This window comes from Centruroides sculpturatus, unplaced genomic scaffold, assembly GCF_000671375.1.
Source record: "Centruroides sculpturatus isolate CEXI.00-Female unplaced genomic scaffold, Cexi_2.0 scaffold60, whole genome shotgun sequence".
NCBI lineage: Eukaryota > Metazoa > Arthropoda > Arachnida > Scorpiones > Buthidae > Centruroides > Centruroides sculpturatus.
Window position 1 is genome coordinate 80716 of NW_019384349.1, and position 25590 is coordinate 106305.

General features: G+C 26.4%; 1 protein-coding gene across 1 annotated transcript in view; it reads right to left on the reverse strand.

Annotated features, from left to right (window-relative positions):
• The window catches only part of LOC111636940, an 83246-nt gene extending 58588 nt beyond the window's left edge, over positions 1–24658 (reverse strand). Inside the window, exon 1 of the mRNA XM_023382330.1 lies at positions 24469–24658. Within this exon, the coding sequence (XP_023238098.1) occupies positions 24469–24487 (19 nt within the window). The 5' untranslated portion in view covers positions 24488–24658. The remainder of the gene's footprint in view (positions 1–24468) is intronic.
• Between the last annotated feature and the right edge of the window lie 932 nt (positions 24659–25590).

Sequence of the window (25590 nt, forward strand, 5' to 3'; positions counted from 1 at the left end):
GATCGAGACATCGACCTTACGCCAGTGGTGCATTAGAGCTTCACGGAGCCCAGGCGAATTTGAATTAGGGGACCCCCGTGTACAGTGTTGACTTCAGACATTTTTTCTTCGGGAGAATTTTTTGCGGGATATGTTTTCCTTACAAAAGATTGGTTTAGGGCCCCTGTTAGTGGGGACCCCCAGACGATTGCTCTCTTTGCCTATAGGATAACGTGCCTTACACCCTCCATCATGGGACGCTTTGATCAATAATGTATTTTATAATCTACTTGTGGAAAAACAACAAAAAAATTAACAATTAAAGAAAATTTTATCGATATATCGGTACCCTGTTAGTCCTGTTTACACAAATTCTATATTATATTATGCAGAAGTGTACAAAATTACTGATCTAAAGCGAAAATATTACATCCATCTCCCAAAAATTCTTGATTAAGATTTTCTTATTTCTTATCTATTTGAATCAAATTTCAAAAAAAATTATTTATCTTTAAAATCGAAATTTAAGTAAAAATTTTCCACTTTTACTTTAATATTTATTTTCTTTTATAATTTATTAGTTGTAGCTGTAAGTAATTTCGACTACTTAAATTTTTGTTGATATTTACTTCAGATGAAATATATATTTTCTATAATAACTCATTTAAATTTCACTAAACAGGAAAAGTTTTTTTTTTTTTTTTGTTTAGAGTCCTAAATAAAACTTGAGTATTTTTATTATTTATTTCTGCTGGAATTACCTGTAGCAAATTATTTATAATTCACGAATAACAATCCACAATTAGTTCAAATTTACACATAGACAAATGGTAAGTGCCTCCGTGTATTTGCTTTTAATCGTTAGAATTAATGTATCTGAGCGTAAAAATATTATTTTCTGAATATAATATGCTTAAATTTTTTTTTAAAATTTAATACTCGGTAGTAATGTTATAAAAAATAAATTGGCTGAAAACTTCAACATATCGGATTGCAATGATTTTAATATATTTTAGATTACTGTACTATATTGAAATTAAAGTAAAGATCAAATATGCATGTAAGATATTATTAACTTTAGATTTTCAGTATAATCTGAACGTAAACCAAATTTATAATAATGTTATACAAAGCATTTACAAATATTTAATGTGCTTAGAATGAGATTTTGCATTGTTAATACACTACACTGGATGTTTTTGTATTGTTAATCCACTACTGGAAATTTTTGTATTGTTAATGCAGTACACTAGATAATTTGTATTGTTATAAATCTTCCAGTAAATTTTTAGGCCTTCTCAAAATAATTGTTAATAAGCTTTAAAAAAAATGGCAATAAAGTGATCAAAATCTACTTTCTACAAAAAAAAAAGAATTTCAATATTAAATCTTACAAAACAGCAAACCAGCAGTTTGAATTTATAAAATTCATTCACTAATTCTAAAAAGATAAAAGAACTAGCTTTAATTAAATTACATTAATTAATAGCAATATAATCAGAACTATCAAATCTTATTAAAGTTTTGTCCTTTTCCTTTTAATCTAAATGTATTTTAACAACAATTACAATTGTATTAGCTACAAAAGGATATTCAGAAAAATAAAAAATAAAAAAATAGAACAGGCAGCTGGGGGTCCACATGTTTGGCGACCCTCAACTCCCGTCTGGCTTCAATGTAGAACTACTGGATTTTTTCCAAAGCTATTTATAATCGTGACGAGATCGAGACCCAAATGAACTCAATGATCATAGTTGGCGATCTAGAAGCTGAAGCAAAATGCAACTTAGTGCATAAAATACTAAAATAATTCTACTTAACGCAATTTCTATCATTTTTTTTTAAATAAGTGAGACGAATATTTCGTAAAATCCGGTTAACTTAAAAAAAAAAAAAAAATACCCACCTCTAGTCTATGTTTAGCTTATACAATTATTAGTTTAGTTACTTCAAATACGTCTATACAAATAGTACTAATGCTCCTTCCGGCATTATATTATAATACAGAATATAGGATAAATAAAAGAAGAGGACTATAAGATGATCGGATGACATTTGGAAATGTTTTCGTTGACGTCTCCACCTCTCCATCGATTTTTGCCTTACAGAAAAACCAGACACGACACAGTAAAACTAAATTCGGAAAAACAACGGCAATCACGAAAACAGCAGATGTTTGTGTCTATAAATTTTCTATCGCCCCGAAAAATTTTTGCGTGGCATCCGAATTTGTATTGCGTTACATCATAAAAAGAACTATTTAAGATATTTTTAAGTCAACTTTAAGCGTGTATTATTACGTTACTCTTCTATATTCTCATCCTTACGTCCGTAAAAATCGATTATGAATAAATGAGAGGATTTAATCTTTAATTTTTCTGATAAATAAAACAAGAGATGACAATTAACTCGCGCCTCCAACAGTGACGCGTTATAGTTTCATGGGGATCATACAAATATGAATTAAAGGGCTCCCATGTACAGTGTTGATTTTAGACATTTTTCTTCGGGGAAATATTTTCTTATAGAAGATTGGGGCACCCTAATCTTTTATAAGAATAGATGTCTAATCCCTTAAGCAGGAGGTCACAGGGTTGCCTTGGCCCGCTGCTGGTGAAGCCTTAGGCAACTGCCCTTTTTGCCAGTATAATAAGGCGCCACTGGCCTCCAAATTCGATTATACTGAATTTCAAAGTCTCCTCAAAAGCAATTTCGAATAAATTCCGTAAAGAAGTGCTTGAATATGATTTTATGCAAGAGGTTTTGGCATTATTTTTTTAAATTATTATTCACAATTTTAAACAAATCAATTGTATTATATTATATACTACGATAGAGTTTGTATAATCCAAACCTTACAGAATATACTAAAAATTTCATTGCCTTATAAATTTCAAATGAGTTTTTTTTATGCTGTCTGAAGCTTAAGTTATAAAAAAGATTTATTTCAAATCTTCCATGATGTATTCAAATATGGCTTCACATATTATTATTAGATTTATGTTACTTATAACAGCAGAAAATAGAATATAAATATATGAATTATAACTGTCATCCGGCTGTAGAAACACAAAATATCATATATAGGTGTACACAGGCCTTTCGAGAGGTTGTATGGTGTCCGACCCTTCAGTTGTCTTTTTTTTTAAACAAATGAGATAGATAGAATGTTACATTAATAAAAAAAAATAGTTTTAATAATTTTATTTTCTGTGAGTAAAAATAATAATTATTATTTTATAGAGGTAAGAACCACAAAACTTAAGTGCCTGTGGTGACAGGCACTTAAGTTTTGTTCGAGTTTCCCCTCTCGAAGGTCCTGGGCATATATATATACAGTGCCATAACTAGCCATTCCTGTGAACTGTGCAAGAATTTGCAATTAGACCTCTTAATTAATTAGGTTTGGGAAAATAAAAGAAATACATGCATTTTGGGCCCCCTTCCAAGTGGGTCCTGTGCAGGTGCACCTGTTGCACCTGCCTAGTTACGACACTGTATACATAAAATGCATTTCGATCAGAAAGATCCATTGCTCGTCAACATGGATCTTTCAGGTCGAAATGCATTCAGCCTATCGACCCTCATTTGTACGAGTACAATACAATATATAACTTATACGTTATACAAACAAATATTTATACTACAGATAAGTGAGGACATGAAATACATCCTGTTTTTCGTAAAAAATATTTCATTGTTTAAATTGAAAATACAATCTCTATGGAATTAATCCATTTACATATAAATTCTAGCATTTCCTAACGTAAGAATTTTCATATAATTTATTAGTTACACACTTCATTTAGTGTGTAACTAATGTATATTGAATATAACAAAATCAAAACATTCTGATTGGAAATATTTTTATGTTAATTTATGAAGGACAAAGCCATTGATGTTATTGGTGGCCTATTTAAAATAACAAGGATTTCAATAGAAGACTTTCGGTTTTCATGTGACCATTAACAAATTATTCACCTTACACTAAGCATTTGAGAGCTTTCATTGCAATTAACAATGTCATGTACTGTACGTTGCACATCTGTATGCTCTCTTCTAATTAGGAAGACCAGACAAGTGACTGACCATTTAAGTAATTAAGTAAAGATATAGTTCAGCATTATTTTGTATGGCTGCCATTTTCCCTAATTAATGAGACGTAACTTGAAAGTATGTTTAAAGTATATTGTTTTATGGAAAGATGACACAGTCTAAAAATATCTATCTGAAAATTAAGCACGATCTTATAAAGACAGAATAAACCCAGCAAATGACCACCACTTAGCCAACCTTAGACAGTCATTTACTGGTATGAAATGCCTAAAAATTACTCTTCTCCATTCACTAGAGTGATTTTCGTTGTAATTTGGACATTAACTTAGAATTCACTGAATGATCATTGCAATCGTTGACTGGTAACTGGTCATTTACTGTTGTATCATCCACCGTCAATTGTTTCAAGATGTGACGAAGCCAAATAAGAGACTCCAAAAAATAAAATAAATTGTGCTTAGATTTTCACAAAACTTATTCAATTTTATACATTTCGATACATAAAGTAAAAGGAAAAATAAACTGATCAGCATTTACATATAAGAAACTTTAACCTGGAATAATTACGCAGATGAAACTTAACACTTATAGATTTCATCTACTCACAAATTCTTGTAAAACTTCCTAAACATAGTGGAAAAAAATATAAATTATGTTCGTATATTTTTTTTTATCTCGAATTTTATGAGTATGCTTTGTTTAAATCGATAAAAAGTCTGCACTTACTTCATTTTTTAAAAGATATTTATGTAAATTATACCGACCTTCTAAGTATTAATATACTTCGTCACCATTCTAAATGCCAAAGTATCTATAGTTTATTGAAGTAATTTTGTTCCTTAGCAAATATTTTTCTCATATAAAATGTTATCTGTTCTCCAACCAAGAAATCATTACTATCTTTCACAAAGAATTCAATACATGACCACTATTGATCATACACTGTAATCATCTTCACATCGATCTATAATTTCTTCACTTCCGTCTTTTAAATCTCTAACAATACTTTCTTTTGGTCACTATTAAATAAAAAAAAGGTGTGTATTGAACGAGAAATTGTTTCTATTATTATATTTTTCAAAAATTACAGCATATTGCACCAATAACTTCAGATTATGTAATTAAATGTGTGGCGTCAGTCGGGCGTCAAAACGTCGATTTGTTGTTGTTCAATTTGTCACAAAGTACTTGTAAAATTCAATAAATTATCCAAAGAAATGCTCCATTTATGTTATTCCGCATTCGAACAATATACTGTAAGAACAGTTTTTTAAATTTTCTGTTTATAAAGTATCATAAAAGTGAGTATGAGCAGGTGACCGAATGCACCAATCTACTGTTTGATGTGTTTTATATATTAATATATATATATTCCAAAGAGCAAATTATGAATCGAATTTTCACGTAAAAAATTGATACAAAATCGACTAAAAAAAAATAAATAATTTGTCTGTCGATAATAACTAATCAACGATTCCTATTGCTTATAAACTTAAAATAAATCAAGCAACAAGTTGAGTAACTTTCCTGACAAAAAATTTTAAATTGTGCGTGACGCCATCTGTTATGACATTTTATTTTAAATAACTTTTTATATTATTTTATTATTATAAATGGCTAAAAGCTTAATTTTGAGAGCAGAGACGAGTTTTATAAAAATTGTAAATGCTAATAACGAGTAAAATTGTCATTAAGTCCGTCCCCATTCGAGATACGATACGTGTATCACCTCTATCTCCCCTCCGCAGCCGGATGGCCGAGCGGTCAAGGTGGCAGCCTACCGCTCTGAGGGTCCCGGGTTCGGATCCGAACGGGTCGAAAAATCCCCAGGAATTTTTTGGGGGTGGTCCGTTAGGATATGTCGGGCCTCGTCCCTCACCACCCGGCAGCCCCATCGTGGGCCTGGCCGAACCCATAATGGGCTTGCAAAAAGAGGCCTTCTTAGTGCCCACAGGGCAGAAACAGTTAAAAAAAAAAAAAAAACTATCTCCCCAACGCTTTGACCTATAACTACCAAAATTTAACAGCATTAATCCCCCCAATAAACAAACCTCCCTACAAAATTTCAAAAATTTTCGGCAAAAGGTACAGGAGTTATTAAGCTTCAAACAGGGTGAACAAAATCGTGCCCACCATACACATAAATAGCCTATATATTATAAAACAAAACCCGAATTTCTATGCTTTTCTCCACGTTTCAAGGTCCACTAAAAGCCACGGGGGTCATTTTTTGACAGCTCGCTATATTTTCCCTATGTTATGTATTAATATAATATCCAGGAAAATAAAAATAAATCGATAAATACTTTAACAATATTTCTTGTAGTTTTATTTATCCAAAATTTCCAACTTTATCTAAATACTAAATAAAATAAGATAAATTAAGTCAAAATTAAATTGGAGTTCATTTTTATACGAAATTAATTTTTGCATTTTTAAATAACAACGAGAAAATAATAATTAAAAAAATAATAAAATAAAATAAAACAAGGTTAATATAATATTTAAAGAGAAATGGGAAAAAACTGACTTGAAATTTATTCATGCAAATAAGAAGAATTATATATGCATTGCCTGATAATCTACTTTTCAACTTCTGTCAATTTTCTAATTTTATCTTGATTTATATTATATAACAGACAATAAGATCTATCTTGTATAATTAGGATTATTTTATTAATGATAAATTGATGTTTAAATTTGCATATTTTCATAACATATTCCCTAATCATAGAATAAAAAAAGTCTACAGTTTAATTATATTAGATGTCATATATAAAATCAATATTTGAATTAATTAAAATTGAATGTTATTAAGGAAAAAAAAATAAATAATATTTATTCAACATTAAGTTAATTCTTTCAAAATATCCACCTAATAATTTCTATTATGAATGTAAAAAGAGTTCAGTGTAAGTAATGTACAATGTTTTTAACTATAAATTAATATACTTTTATCATTAACTAGAACTGGAACATAAAAAAAAAAAATATCCCTTATAGAAAAGTATCCCTAGAACACAGAAATATCCCTGGAACAAAGGAAAATTTCCCTAGAACACAGTTAAAAATTCATTTTACAGATAATTTTAAGACATTCATATGTACTTTTTTATTTAGAAACAAATCATCCCCAAATATTTTCAAACATTCCCCACATTGGCTGTAATTCTTTGAATAAAATTTTACGAAAAATATTTAATTAAACCCCGTAATTATATTTTGTAAACAAATCTTTCTCCGTTCAATTTAAGTTTATAACAAGTCTAAAAAAAATGAGTTAGTAAATTGAATATAAAAATCTATCGTAAGTTTTCTGTTTTAAAAATAATATAATTTTGTTGATAAAATAATATAAATAATAATTATTTTATATTGTCTCCAAATCACTCTATAGTACAAGAAAAAAATAAATCGATAGCCATTAAAAATAAGCATTATTAAAATTACTCTCAGTGAGACAATCAGTTTTCATAAGAAAATTGGAACTTTTTCAAACTAATTAGTCAAATTTAGGAGACTTAATATAGATATTCCTCCTTAAATTCAAAAATATCTTTCGTCTTTTTAATATAATTGCGTTTGCCAAATTTAAGAATCTCTTTTCTAAGATTTAACAGAAAAAAAAATAATAATATAGGAAAAATTGTACAATATAACTTTGTAGAGAACGAACGGTTTTTATTTTTACAAAAAATAATTGACTTAAAATTGTTTAAATAAAATTTGAAAAAAAAAATACATTCATTTCTGATAAAAGAATTCACATTATTTAGTAGAATATGAATTATTTTTTCAAAAAGTGCTTTTATTTAATAGGTTTACTTAATATGTTACTCTGTATTTGTATATAAGTTATCATTTTATGTTAGGAAATTATATTCTGTACAGTCTTTACATAGCCTATATCGAGGGGGTCGTCAGAGGGAAAAATATAAGGCACTCGCCCCGGGAATCAAAAAAAAATTTCACAAATTATAATCGTAAAAACGATATGTAACATTACACCCTGTGGCTCTGATGCAATTCTATAATCTACTTGTGAAAAAAATTAAATAATTAAATAAAAATTTAATAATGTAACTATTTGTCTCCAAGCTTTGCTCCTCCTGGAATATATATAGTTAACAGTCTATACTGTACTGTTATATATATATATATAACAGTACATTGATATTATTCTTAACATATGTTTATTAAATGTGTATGTTAGCATATTTGATACATTTACACTTTTATACTGTTATGAAATTGCATAATGCATAATTAAATGAGCAGTAGAAAAGATATTAAAATCATGTTTAAAAAAAAATAATAAGTAAAATATTAAAAATTTTATCCTTTTATTTTCGGAATTATTTCTCTGCAAATGTTTAAATTTGATTCAAATTTTTATGTATTTTTAATAACGAGTTTAAAGATGCGCTTGAAAATTCTACAGCTATCGATACAAGTGTACAAAACACAACAGAACAATTGTTTCTATTTATAATTTTAAATAGAACTTTTATCAAAGCTACTTTCCTGAAGCAGATGGAACCTACTATATATATTCAGGTTAAAATATTTTTTTTGCAAAACTAAAAAACACCCGAAAATACCCAAATTTTAAGGAATTGACGCTCTAAATTATCGAAAAATTCAGTAGGATAAACCAAATTTTACACGTATACACTCCAAAAATTGTAAACAAAAAAACAAATTCCCTATATCGCAGACCAAACAACACGTAAAGAGCCGACAATTTTTATAATTACGAATAAAATTAATATAACAAATTATAATAACGATTTAACTTTTACTAACAAGATTAATTCAGGTTATTTATCATCAAAGGAAACAAATCTTAAAGGAGAAAAAAAATTATATTATCTACATAATGAGTTAACAATTTTCGCTTCAATAATTTCATTCGTCCAATACGACCTTCAATTAAAAGTAATTCTTATTTTATCTGGTTACTTCATCTATACAGTATTCAATTAACTAAAATTAAGTAATTACAGTTAATTGAATATATTTTCATACCCCAAATTTTATTCACATAATAATTAAAGTTTATATACTGAAGACTGTTTTCTCTACTTTAATATAAGGGAGGATCCAGCAAACAGCACCCAAGAGCCCTTCCATGAAGCAGCAGATCGTAAAATTCAACACAATAACTGAACTTTAACAACTACAATACATTTAATGGGTACTCCTCATTATTTCTTCATTTAATTCGTTCTAATGTTTTGTATTATGCAGAAAATCTCCCTAGACGAAATGAGAATGTTCCGCACCTGTACGTAATGAATAGCTAATGAATATAGGTTAACACAGCGAACACATTTTAAACGAATTTATATGTATTATATTATGAAATTATGTATCGAATAAATTAGGCTGTACAATTCACACAAGCCGTCTAAAGGTTAGCGAAAAAAAAATCCAGCAACGAGTTGATTAACTTTCCCGGCAACGTTTAAAACTGGGTATGGCGCCATCTGTTGTGACATTTTATTTTTAAAAACTTTTTATATTATTTAGTATTATAAAATGGCAAAAAAAGCTTAATTTTGAGGGTAGGAATGGGTTTTATAAAAGATTGTAAATGCTAATAACGAGTAAAATCGTCATTAAGTCCGACCCTATTCGAAATATGACAAACGACCCATCTCTATCTCCCCAACATCTCTATCTTTTAATCACCAAAATTTAATAGCATCAATCTCCCTACTACACAAATCTCCCTGCAAAATTTCCGAAATTTTCGACAAAAAATAGAGGAGTTATTAAGCTTGAAACAGGGCGAAAAAATCGTTCTCCCTCCATGCTAACACATCCACACACACAGAAAAAACTCCCGAATTGTTTTATATTTCTCGACGTTTCAAGGACCCGCGTCCAAAAATATAAAAATATTCTGGGGGGGTCATTTTTTGACGATCGCCATACCTTCCCTCTGTTACGTATAACAGAGTCGGGAAAGTAATAAATAAATAAATTAGGCCATTATTTGACTGCGGTGGTGTGGTGTGGCAACAATTATTTTCCATTTATCAGAAGCAACATGCGGCTCATCAATCAATGTTTCTAATAGCTTCGTTTAATTTGCGCTCTTGATTATTGCTAAAATAATAACAACATAGTTGGGCTATTCGAAAATAATAAATAATGCATGACCTATGGTTCCATAAATAATACATCAGCTCTCTGAATATTAGAAAAAGTTTCGGCGTAACAGCGAAAATTACATTTTTCGAAACGATTAATCGATATTACGACCGTGGTTAAATTAAATGCATAGAAGTATCCAAACAATCGGATTAAAACGAACCGTGACAAACCGACCATAGTGAATCTGCACGCCATGTTGGCAAATCGTTCCGTCTTGGAATATAGGCGTTCTTAAATCTGACACGGTGACGAAAATAGCTTTATCTTTGCTGGCAAATATTTCAGCAACAATGAGATCGCTGCTCTTAACTGTGTAACGAACATCGCCTACTTAAAACGGGAATAAATATATTTTTTTTAAATTCATTTTAAAATGTCACCCGTTAAACGGTACTAAATTAAACCTCCCACTAACGACAACAATCAAATTTAATACATATTTGAATATTAATCTTTCAATTTTGTGCAATTCCGGAATATTTTTAAGCCTCCAAATCGTGTAAAAAAATCTACACTAGCGCGTTATACTATGGGCAAAAAGGCAATTGTCTGGGGGCCTCCTGTTGCTACAGCCCCCATATTTCCCTTAAAAATTCTCCCGAAGAAAAAAAATGTCTGAAGTAAACACTGTACGTGGAGCCCATAATTCAAATTCGCCTGGATCACTGGTAAATTCGCAAAATATTGCATCTTATAAGAGTGCAATATGTATTTTTTCCTTTTTTTTTAAATAAATAGCATGCTCAACTTCATCCAAAATTATAATTTATGATCTATATAGGTCTGTTCGAAAAATCGATATAAGTAAATCTAATCAATCTACACGTTAAATCGTGTACAGTATAGAAAAAATTTCCTGAAGGAAAAAAAAACTAACAGAAGCCTATAATTGTCGCGTATTAAATAAAAGAAACCTATCAACTTCTGTCAAGACATGATAAATTATGGGATTACGTTTATCCAAGCCGAAAAAAAAAATTTTTTTTTTCTTCTCAAATTGTTACAGCATTCGAAATATAACTATCTCACTCCGACTGCAAGAAGGGAGAAAAAAGATATCTTGAGTATTAGTAGTGATCACTAACAATTTGTTCTGATCTGTCAACACTAAAAATACTGGATAGTGGTCTGGTTAATAGACTTTAAGTGGAATAAACGTTTCGTGATCAAACGTTTTTCTTCGAACGGGTATATATCCTAGAATTCAATACCACACTTCATTCCGGCAAAGGAAGTATTTAACACGATACCAAACTTATTAAAAAAATAAAGTTTCCTAGAATATAAAGCTGAATTGCGATTTATGACTATAAAGAAAATGACTATCTACAAAGTTGTCTTGTTTGATCGGTAAATTCTATCAAAATCCTAGAATAAATATAATAGCTGAAAGAAACCAAAAGGTGGAATCGTGCCAAGTTGAATATTTAAACAATGCTTAAAACAAAACGATCAGGATACTTGAAAATTTACTAATTAATACTTTTACTACAAGTATTTATAGTAACATTTGGGTAATAAACAAAAAAAGATAATAAACCAAACCATTGTAAAAATCTGTTTATAGCTATCCCCTTTAAGCTGAAACATTACCTTTGCTTTGAAGTTAGGTGTTAAAGAATATCTCTTATTTTAGAATTTGAAACTACTGTATTCATGTTTATTTAATATAGTGTCAAGTAATCAATTAAATATATAGTAGAAAAATGTGAGAGTATAAAAATAATTATAATTACTTAATTTCAATTCTTTAGGTGATTATTTGATTTTCCTGAAATTATCATTTTTAATAATTGATTTATGATCTATTAATCTATTTATTTTTTCTAGGAAACTTTCAATTATTATATGAAAACTTAGCAATATTTTAAATTACATCTTGTTTCATAAAAACAATGCACTTATCATTGGCATATTATCCTATGGGCAAAATGGTTAATTGTCTGGGCCCCTCAAACCAATTATAAGAAAATATTTCCTCCAAAATTTTCCCTGAATAAAATGTCAGCACTGTACATGGGGCCCTCCTATTTGAAATTTGCCTAGGCCTCATGAATCCATGATATCTTATATATTATATTTCTATATAAAATACCAATAATATTCCATTAATTTTTTTTAAAATTTAATCTAGTAATAATAAATATTTATTAATTATGAATTTGTTTTTTAATATTGGATTTCTAGAGCACAAACATTTTATTCGTGTAAAACTAATTATTTAATAAAGTATTTTAAACCTCCCAAGTAAGTAAAGGAAAGAATAAAACATTACTTTAATTAATGAACTAAAACAAATAAAATATAAATTAACTTAATTGTTTCCTGACAAAATAATAAATACTTGATTATAATAATTAAAATAAGTTCTTAATTTGACTTGCAGGTATATGAGTCTGCTATATATTTTAAAATATGAAAAATTTATATTCAATCTTCTGCAGAAATACCCAAAACACTTTTAAATAATAAATAAAATTTAAATTTTAACTATCAGCAATTAATTAATCTATAGAAGAGATAATTGAAAAAAAAAATTATACTATTTAATCCATGATTAAGTACAGGTTTAGCTATGATTTAGTCCATTTTTTATGTATAAAAATTGTTAAATTAATAACCATATTTAAAAAATTTTTAATTTATTCCACAATTCATTTGCATTTTCTTAATATATGTTTTAAATTCGTAAATACTTTCCATTGAATATTCATGAATTTTTTATTAATCATTACTATTTTAATAAACCTTCTTTACTTATAAGGATTAATTTAAATAGTTCAGATGAATTTTGAAATTTTTCAAATAATTATAATAAACAATTAATAATACATTTCTCTTTTTAATAACTAATATCATTTTCATAAAAAAAAATAACTTTTGAGTATAATATACAGTAAATTGTTATTGTTTTACCTATTATTCTAAATTAAATAAATAACAAATGTAATCTTAATTACATATTTATATACAGTAATTGTTATTCTAAAGCAATAATAGTTTAATTAATGTAATAAATTATTGAAATTATTAATTGATTAATTTTTATTATTAATTACATGTATATGTAAAGTAATAATAGATCATTTATATTTCAAATAAATTTTAAATAGCTTATAACTTATATATATATATACATACACACACACATATAATAAAATAAACTTCTAATTTTATTTCTACTTTAATTTCTTTTATTTCTTCACAATTAAAAAAAACTTTAAACAAATTGTCGTAAAGAACTGAATATTAAATTTCTTTTTTAAGACTATTAAACTTATTACAATGGAAATTTAATTTACATTTCAGTAATTTTATTTTATTTTAATTATGTCATAGATCTTATCTAATCATTAATTCGAGAATTACCAGGCACAAATTTAATTATTTTGTTAAACTTTTCAGTATATAAAATACTTATGATCATAACAAACTTTCTAAACTACTTTATCTAATTAAATTGTTTGTGATCAATAAATACATTATTAAACAGTTAAGTAATGTTGTTTTAATTGAAACTAAAATTTAAATACATTTAAATACCTGTTAAATTTATCTTCAAAATTTTGACTATTATCTTAATTAGAAGTTAAAGTATATAATAGATACCCGCTTTTATGATTAATAGAAATTTTCTGTTCTGATTATATGAAATACCATATTTTATTACTTTGTGTTTTTTTACCATTTCAGTACTCTGTTGCGTAGTTTAAATTTTATTTCCAAGAAAATACCCTCAACTTATGGCATTGAAACTGTGAGAAATTAAATTCAATTTACAACAGCTCACTTCCAGGTTTCCAGTAATAAATTAGGTCATAAAAATGAGGAAATCTATTGTATTTTTTACATAAAAATATACTATATTTATTCATTATTTTAAAAAAGACAATTTATATATTGTACAACAGAGCTGTGTACATTCACATGCGGTCTAGGGAGTAGAGTGGGCCCTTTCTGCAATTTTGTTTTTTTTTAACAAATGAAATATGTAGAATGTTTCTTTATTAAAAAAAGGCACTCTTAAAGATTTTATTGTTAATAAAAATAACATTAATTTATAGGTGTAGAAACCACTAACGCCTCTAAGTTTTTTCCAGACAGAAAAATCCCACCTCCTTTCTCTGAACAACCCTGATGGTATGTAATGCATAAATGTCAATAAATTAATGCTTTTATGTATGGTAAGATGTCTTGTTTCATAAATCAAAGAAAAAACATATTTGCAATATTTCAAATTATTTTTTAACATATTGATTATGTGATTTAAGGTAAATGTTATATTTTTACAATAAAAATCAATTTTTAGGGGGAAAATGAAAAGAATAAAATATACATGCTGAAGACAAAAACAATAAGAAAAATTTTAAATAATCTCTGCGTTTAGTGGAAAAAAATGAAATTTCATTTTGTATTAAAGAAATCAACCAATTTTCTCATTTTCATCATATATAACACATTTAATTTTTTCTTCAATGACACCAAAATATTAATTTTTCCTCCTTCAAATGAATCAAGTTTCTTATTCCTCAATGCATTCATATTAAGAATTAATATTACATTGAAAGAAGCAGACATATAGGCTAAGTATATAAGCAGTGCACATATAACCAATATCCAGCAAGAAAATACAAACTACATGAATGCAAACATTTTCATCCCTATTGAATAGTCATTCTGAGACTGATAACATTTGCTTTCATGTAGTTTTGTATTTTTTTGTTAGATATTGATTATATGTGTAGTGCTTATTTATGTATATCCAGTTTGAATAGTTGAATTTATAAATAGCCTGTATAAAAATGACTATTGAAATGCTTATCTAAATTATTCAAAACCAATTAAACCATAATAAAATATCAAGTTTTGTGATAATATCAATTGTGATTTATTCTATTTTCAAAACATTTAGACAATGTTTTTTGATTTCATTGATAAAGACATAAATAATGTAAGAAAAAGAAAAATTTTAGAAATCTATTAGAATAAAATCACTTAACATCAGAATTTCTTTAATCTGATATACAAAAACAGATTCCATGTATTAATTTTCCATTCATTACATGTGGTATCAAAAATATTTCATTTATGGTATTTCACTTTCAATATTTTATATAAAAATTAGCATGAAATATTTCTTATATTTAATTATTTAGCAATACATTCAATGAATTGTTTTCTAATATGTGGACTTTTGGCAATCCCTTTGACATTGGATTAATGCCAATTATTAAGTCATGCAATAACTGTCCTATATATGAATACATATATAGAATTACACAATAAATATCTATATACTCTATTTTTGGTATGGAATTTTAATTGGAATGATATTAAAATTAAGTTTAGATATTCACATAAAATAAAATTATAATTTCAACAATATATTGCCTAACATTTCAGTAATACAACATTATATTTATTGATTGAATGCTTTCAAACTAATTTACAGACCATAAGAAATGGTAAGATAAAGTTCATTATATAGGATATTATTACGTGTAAAAAATTTAACATTTTAACATATTTTTAATCTTAACACATTAAAGCTGACATAAGAATTGATCCAAATTAAAATTCTCAAGAAATTTTATTCTATTCTCAAAATAACTATCGTATATGTAGCATAATAAAAACAATGGTATAAGCATTTCTGCTACATTAGCATAAAAAGTAGCAAAGAATTTACTATTCTTTATGCTGAATTATCAGTTTTTTCCCCTTTGCTAAAACTAACAAATTATTAAACTTTAGCAAAATAATAAATCAAAACAAAATTAATCGAACCAAAAGTTAACAAATAGAAATGATTCAAATCATAATTATTTTGTATTTCCAAAAAAGCAAACTCAATACAGGAAAAAATGAAGTAATGCTAGTTAGCTAAAAGAAAAACTGAGAAATCATGCTAGAAAACATAAGATTAAAAGATGGAAACCACTGATTACTTTAGCATTCTTCTTATCAGGAATGGCAAAAATGATAGAAATAAATGGTAAAGATATACTACAAGATTAATAAAATAGCAAATGAACAAAATAAAGTATATTATTTTATGGAAAGATGACCAACTAAAATTATCTATGTCTCTGAAAATTAAGCATGATCTTATAAAAGAAAAAAAATCCAACACCCAATCAACCACTGGCACGAAACCATATAGTCATTTATTTGTAATGAAATGTCTAAAAATTACTCTTGTTCATTTACTGGTAGTGATTTTGTCATTAATTTGACACACTTATTATTCAAATGAATGACCATTGTAGTCATGTCATTCTAATCAGTAGGTACAGAATGAAACAGCTTCTTGACTTATGTGGTTAATTCATTGTGAAGGTTTCCATGCAAGTTGAACAACCACATTAATGCTTAAATATGATAAGCTTCTAACATACAAAATTATTTTAAAAGATAATTAAAGCTAAAGAGTTTCAATTCAGTAAGGTAAATAAAAGTTTTTATTTATCTTACTCAAAAGTTTTCACTATTATGTATGTTCAAAGTGATATTTAATAGATAGTATTATTAGTTTAAGTTGAAGTGTGTAACATATCTAAGAATCTATGTAAGTCTAGAATGGTAGTTCCCAAAGTGGGCACTATCCCCCCTGTAGCTGATGAGTAAATCTAAGGAGGGAAAATGAAGCAAGTGGACAGCAGGAAGCACTGGAGGAGGTACTGAATGGTAATCATAGGTAAGGATTGGGGTCACCGACAACCTCTCTCTTTTCTCTGTTAAAATGGGTAAGATGAAACATTGCATTTAATAGTTTCCAGATGTGGAGAACATTGTACAGTAAGGATACAAAGTGTGAGGTTCATAGAAAAGCTTTTCTAAGAATATTTCCATACAAAAGAAAATGGGTTGGAGATGTTGGTATAAGTTTATGGAACCAAGGGAGCAGTAACTTAAAAAAGTTTGGGAATCACTGATCTAGAACTTATCGTAGCTGTATCTAAGCTTTTAAAATTTAACAGAATTTAATATTTTAAAATAACTAAAATTGTAATTCTGAATTAAAATTAAAAACATATATATTCAGAAATTCAAAAACATTTGTCAATCAAAAGGTATGAATTTTTTATTCAAAATTCAGAATATTATGAGTATATAACATCTCTTTTCTCATTTCATTATATAAAGTCAAAAAAGAAACCAATCTTCTCATAATAAATGAAGTAAAGGTAGAAAAAGCATTTCCATTGATATTAAAATGAATCTACTTTATTCCTTAATACCAAAGAATGCAAAGAATCAAAAATGTATTCTCATTACTGAGCATATCAGACTTGTAAAAAGAATAAATAAACTACAGTAATCTAATTCATGCATTTGATTACAAGACTGATGATATCAAAATTATTTTTATCCTAATTGTATAAAAGTGACGCTTATCAATAATTTAAAATGCTATGTAGTATTTATTGTTTATTAAAACATAACACAATTAATAAAAGATACTCTGGAAAACTTGCACATTATTTTACTTATAAAAAAATTTTATATTTTTCATTACTGTGTTTTAATAATCCATAATTTTTATATACCAATGCTTACATGATTTATCATTGTAATCTATTTCATAGAAAAATATCTGAACAATATTACATATAGTATGTTTAGTAGTATAAATTACTATTTTTAAAATAATTTTTCTAATGCTTGTAAATGATTATACTTGGAAGTAATGTAATTTTTCAAATATAATTAAATCAACTTTCGAAAAGGAAAAAATTTGTAGAATTTTATTTTTCAATTATAAATTAAACTTCAATAGAAAATTAATTTCAAAAATCTTTTAGAATATTCCATTTGTATCTATTTTAAAATATCATTACTACTTAAATAATCGCTTTATTTATAAAATATTTACTAAAAATAAATTATTTGATTCAAACGCTAATATTCAATATTCATCAGTACCTATGTCTATTCTATTTAAAATATTTACAAGTTTTCTTCTACATCTATAAAACTGTTAAATTATTAAATATCTATATTCATAATTCTTGTTCTATTCCTATATATTATTTTTATTGCTTTTTTTCCTATATTGAAGTAATTACTGATAATTATAAAATATATCAAAAAAGAAGTTAAAAATATTATTTAAACAAGAAAATTATATAAAATATTGGTTATGTTTTTTAATTATTTAAAATTTTCAATAATTAAATTACAATATATTTATGTATTTTTGTATTATGTAAAATATTCAATAAATCAATGTATTTTCAAAAATTGAATACATAAACTTAAAAAAAAATCAGAGAAAATCAAAAATACATATTTCAGTTCTGAATATGATATGCAAAAAAACATTTTACACAATAAATTTCTTTTAAAGAGACATTGAGAAATTAATAAATTTTAGCAAATTACATTTGATCGAATAACTTCTAACTTTCAGTTTTCTCATTCTCAGAATTTACAATTCAAATGAAATATTTTGGTATAAAGAAAATAAAAAATTGTTATGTGGCAAAAAAATTTTCAAAAATAGGATAATTTGATGCATTTTTGTATTTTTATTTTTTTTAATAATGTGAATTAAATTTTCACATTAAGTTTTTAAAATTATCTTTAACCTGTAAAAACTTTGTTGTCATAAATATTGTACTTGAATTAAAAATTTGAAAGATGAGGAAATGTTAAAAACACTACATAACTATTAAACTCGGACAAAGAAAAACTGTTATTTAATNTTAAACTGGGACAAAGAAAAACTGTTATTTAATTAGAATGATCAAACAAGGAACATTTGTTCACATTCTATAATTTTTCTTAAATGTTAGAGGTTTTTCAAATACAAAAAAAAATCTTAATTTTCACAAAATACTAAACATTCATTAATTATTCATTCCAGCTTTATTCTCTTACCACTATAGCTCTTACTTTCTATTCATCATTTCATTCACTATATTTTAAAAAGTATTATCAGTTACTAATTCCTACATTCTTGTAAGTTATAAGTTTCCTGTGATTTAAAAAATAGATATTTTGCATATATATGTATAACATCCCAAAGTCTTGATATATTAATACTAAATCAAAGGATTGCCATAATTAATTAGGCATAAAATAATCCTATTAATTACAGCAATCATTTGGTTTAGATCAGGGCTTCTTAAATAGTTTAAGAAGCCTTGATGTGTCCCGACTATGGGTCCCGACCCCATTTGGGGCCACTTAGCGAAATCTTGGGATCGCGAGATTTTAATGTAAAATATGGAAAATAATTTCAGAGCGTTTGAAAATGGCACACTTTCTGTCATAGGTTTTGTGAGTTGCACTTTGTGTCACTTCTGGTGCAGCAAGACAACGATTCAGCAACACTGTAGGGTTGCTGAATCATTAGTGTTGTTGCTTTTCAGTGTATTCAGTTGTCTCTGTTCCATTGTAACACAAGAGTGAACTGTGGTAGTACACCATTATTGTTTTTGCAAATTTGTATATATCTTTATTTTATATTTTTTGGGTCGTGAAAAAAAAAATCACAATTATAAATGGGGTCATGAATAAAAAAAGTTTAAGAATATTTGGCAAGAAAATCTAATATAGTAATTACTCAAAAAATTGCAAGAAAAATAATACATACAAATATTATATTATTACATATGTTCTTTGAAAGTAAATAGAGTTGAACTGTCAATTTATAATAAAATAATTAATATATTACTGTGCAATAGAAGTGAATTAGATTGTTCATCTTAATTAAGCAATTATAACTTTATAATATAGAAAAAGCCACTTTTTAATGCCAAATTCCTATATATTTTTTAAAATCTTACTACATGCATATATACATTTAACAGTTTCATGAAAATATTAAAATAGTCTGAATATGATTATCCTTTTTTTTTTTTAAAAGAAAAAAATCTTTATACTGCCTCATTAACATCACATCTTTATTATAGAATAAAATTTACAAAATTAACTTTATTCTAATTTATCTTAATTATTTTATTATTAACAAAACATAGTTTTAGACTGTTCACACAATTTACTTCTTATTTATATCAAATCCATTTAATATTTTAAATTTCAACCAAATGCTATCCTACATAACAGTTAATCAGTTATATACAGTACTTGCAATTGCTAATTCCTTAGTTAATGACAGTTTACTTATACTTCTGATGAATTTTTCCTACATATTTTTAAAATTAAATTTCAGATATTCAATACTATCAATAATGTAATCAAGTATCTAATCTTGCAAACATACTAATATTTTTTTGATATTTATACAGCTACAATCTTTAACTTGTGTTAAATACATAAAATATTCATAAATTTTCATAGAAATCATCTGTAATTTAACAAAGGATTAAAATATAGTAGATTATATTTAAACTCATTTTAATGCACACTTAATTAATCCTACTTAATTAATTTTTATCATCAGTATTTAAAATTTTTTACATCTCATTAATCTACTTATTAATTACTAGAAAAAAAATAATTAATCATATTTTCTTTTAAAGAATTTAATAATCTACAGATTAGTTTTTTTATTATAATAATAATCCCTCTATTTTTACTTTCTTTTCAGTTGCTTCTTTCTCATAATATTCTTGAGTAAAGTAGAAAAATATAAATAAATTTTAAACAATCTTATATTAATCCGAAATTTTGTCAGATCCTTATTTCAATAATAGCAGTTTTGACTATTAATGTTTATGAATTTGAAGAAACATATACAGTATGTATATATCCCTTATTTGTTTAGCAACTGTCCTTTGGCATTAAAACTTTTAATGAACATAAACTATATATGTAAATTCTTTCGATACTGCATTACCGTCTTTTGTAGATTACAAAATGTACCATTGAAAGTACTTATTTTATGTTTATTAAAAAGTTTTAATGCTGAAACACAGTTGTTTATTGCTTACGTAATTTGGTGTTAAGTATGTGTTCAAATTTCCTTGTTTCTTTATATATATCCTCAATAATCTCTCTACATATGACATTTTAAAAATAATTCCATATAATGAATTCTATGCAAAGATAGAGTCCTACTTTTTTTTTTTATAAATCAAAAGTGTTCATATTTAAAGTTATATCTATACAAAAAATCATACAGATAAAATATTCTTCATGTAGTTGTTATATGTCAAAAACATTATGAATTTCTAGCAAAACTTTTAAAATAAAAATTAAGTATGATTCTTAAAAAAAAAATCAGAGAAAATCAAAAATACATATTTCAGTTCTGAATATGATATGCAAAAAAACATTTTACACAATAAATTTCTTTTAAAGAGACATTGAGAAATTAATAAATTTTAGCAAATTACATTTGATCGAATAACTTCTAACTTTCAGTTTTCTCATTCTCAGAATTTACAATTCAAATGAAATATTTTGGTATAAAGAAAATAAAAAATTGTTATGTGGCAAAAAAATTTCAAAAATAGGATAATTTGATGCATTTTTGTATTTTTATTTTTTTAATAATGTAAATTAAATTTTTACATTAAGTTTTTAAAATTATCTTTAACCTGTAAAAACTTTGTTCTCTTACCAGTATATTGTACTTGAATTAAAAATTTGAAAGATGAGGAAATGTTAAAAACACTACATAACTGTTAAACTGGGACAAAGAAAAACTGTTATTTAATTAGAATGATCAAACAAGGAACATTTGTTCATATTCTATAATTTTTCTTAAATGTTAGAGGTTTTTCAAATACAAAAAAAAATCTTAATTTTCACAAAATACTAAACATTCATTAATTATTCATTCCAGCTTTATTCTCTTACCACTATAGCTCTTACTTTCTATTCATCACTCCATTCACTACATTTTAAAAAGTATTATTAGTTACTAATTCCTACATTCTTGTAAGTTATAAGTTTCCTGTGATTTAAAAAATAGATATTTGGCATATATATGTATAACATCCCAAAGTCCTGATATATTAATACTAAATCAAAGGATTGCCATAATTAATTAGGCATAAAATAATCCTATTAATTACAGCAATCATTTGGTTTAGATCAGGGCTTCTTAAATAGTTTAAGAAGCCTTGATGTGTCCCGACTATGGGTCCCGACCCCATTTGGGGCCACTTAGCGAAATCTTGGGATCGCGAGATTTTAATGTAAAATATGGAAAATAATTTCAGAGCGTTTGAAAATGGCACACTTTCTGTCATAGGTTTTGTGAGTTGCACTTTGTGTCACTTCTGGTGCAGCAAGACAACGATTCAGCAACACTGTAGGGTTGCTGAATCATTAGTGTTGTTGCTTTTCAGTGTATTCAGTTGTCTCTGTTCCATTGTAACACAAGAGTGAACTGTGGTAGTACACCATTATTGTTTTTGCAAATTTGTATATATCTTTATTTTATATTTTTTGGGTCGTGAAAAAAAAAGTCACAATTATAAATGGGGTCATGAATAAAAAAGTTTAAGAAGCGCTGGTTTAGATATTTGGCAAGAAAATCTAATACAGTAATTACTCAAAAAATTGCAAGAAAAATAATACATACAAATATTATATTATTACATATGTTCTTTGAAAGTAAATGTAGTTGAACTGTCAATTTATAATAATATAATTAATATATTACTGTGCAATAAAAGTGAATTAGATTGTTCATCTTAATTAAGCAATTATAACTTTATAATATAGAAAAAGCCACTTTTTAATGCCAAATTCCTATATATTTTTTAAAATCTTACTACATGCATATATACATTTAACAGTTTCATGAAAATATTAAAATAGTCTGAATATGATTATCCTTTTTTTTTTTTAAAAGAAAAAAATCTTTATACTGCCTCATTAACATCACATCTTTATTATAGAATAAAATTTACAAAATTAACTTTATTCTAATTTATCTTAATTATTTTATTATTAACAAAACATAGTTTTAGACTGTTCACACAATTTACTTCTTATTTATATCAAATCCATTTAATATTTTAAATTTCAACCAAATGCTATCCTACATAACAGTTAATCAGTTATATACAGTACTTGCAATTGTTAATTCCTTAGTTAATGACACTTTACCTATACTTCTGATGAATTTTTCCTACATATTTTTAAAATTAAATTTCAGATATTCAATACTATCAATAATGTAATCAAGTATCTAATCTTGCAAACATACTAATATTTTTTTGATATTTATACAGCTACAATCTTTAACTTGTGTTAAATATATATAATNTCTACATACTAATATATAAATGGAAGTATAAAAAATTTACAAAGCAATTATTCTAATATTAATAGATTTTTTTTCTATCCAAATATAAACAAACTTGATCTAGAGTATAAATTCTTAATTATTGCATTGCTATCAACAAAAAATAAACATTAATGATTTATCATTTATGTTTACATTCTGATCAAGATCATCCATGCTAAGAAGAAAAAAAGAGGATGAGGAGGATGAAGAAGAGATCAAAGAAAGAGGAGAGTTTGCCGAATTGGCAGAAGAATGAAAAAAATAAAATGGTCTAGTTATAAATGTAAAATTTAATCATCTGCAAATTATAACAATACAATTTATGAATAATCCAATTTTAATTTAAGAACTTATTGAATCTGTTTAGGAATTATTGGATGGGGTTTTCAAGACCAAATAATTAAAATGTCATTCACATATCTGATGCTCAAATTCAAGAAAAACTCTCCGCTCCAATCATCCGACGAGCTCACGGGGGGTACCCGAGAAGGGGGCCACGCATAGGGTACACCTCTAGTTTGGAGACACACGGGACCTTCAAAGATAAAAAAGGAGGAGTGACAGATGATGCGTGCTAAGTCCAAGACTGTAGAATAATACTTGTCCGCTTGAGTAATTTGGAAGTGAGAAAGTTACGCAACTCACAGAAGCAATGTTCAATCCTTATAGAAGGAAAAAAAAAAAAAATCACGCACCGTCAAGTAAATTTTCCCGTGCGTAATTTACCGAACGTATCGTATATAATATTTAGCATATAAAGTACATGTGTTACAGTTTGGTGAAACTGATTAATTTTACAAAAGAAAAAAAAATTTGTATAAAATATAATCAATTTCACGTTGAAATGGAATGAATTTCTTCCGAAATATCCATTGAAATTTTTTAAAAATAATTTTAATGCATAATACAATTTTGATGATGCCGTGCAATTGCATTCCACAAATGATTATTTTGAGAGAGTGAAGTAAGGAAGGAGGCATCCATTAAAAATCGCAAGCATGATATTGATAACGAGTGAAAATTGTATATAACATGACATAAATGGAATTATTACTTACCTGTATCCCTATTTGCCATCTTTTTTCAAAATCTTCTCGCTCTACTTAATCCAAGACGATTATTTCCCTCATTCGCATTTCAACCATTTCCTTCTCAGTGACTCAGAATCCATTGGCAAGACTCGACTACTCGACAAACGTGAATACGTCATTCCAGGAGAAATGGGTCGATCAACTTTCTGCCTTATTTCTATTTATAAATGTTATTTAAAAAATTATCAATATTTATAAAATAATTATCGTCCAAACTAAAAAACTAATGCCTACAATTATATATAAAGTGTTTCTCTCTCACACACACACACACTCTCTGTATATCTGACGTCACGCCACGTGACTCTTAGGTAAAGGGGTGTTATTAATCAAGGTAATAGCGTAGACATAGATAATAACTATTTTAATAAATTAATAATAATATTTTTTCTCTTTTGTTATTCGTTAACAATTGCTCGAGCTAATTTTAGAACCGTATAAAAGTATTTTAAATCCTGTAAAGGTTGTTGTTTGACATAACTTTACTGCTATGAAAGGAAGTCGACTCGACCCCCGCCGCTATACTATTTTTTTTATCGTGTAAATTGTAAAATTCTTTAATAAATATCCTTTATAAATAGAATAAATTATAAATCAAATTTTATATGGAAGAGGAAAGGAAGTGTCTCAATTCAAAATAATCGTTATTATTATTATTTTAAATAATTTAATACAAACAATTTTATTGTGTTAATTTTAATTTCTCTACACTTTATAATTTAAACAAATTACCTGCGACTACATAAAACTCCGAAGCTTATTATAACGGGGTATGATTTATTATTTGTTTATGAGTATATGTTGGTAATAAGCGAAGTTTATGATAAATGTTGGTTATAAAAATATTTTATGATCTCTGTTACGATCGAAAAAGAATATTTTTGGAATTTTTCATGTAATTAATAGAAAGATGCAAAGAATTTTCATACAAAATTCATTTCTTTTGTGAAAATATCCCGAGTAAATTATTCTTTATTAACACAAAACATCACCCTTTTAAGCATATTTTATAACCATTTAATACTAATTATATTTTAAAATTTGGCTTCTATAACGTTTTTTAATTTTTAAAATATATATATATTTATA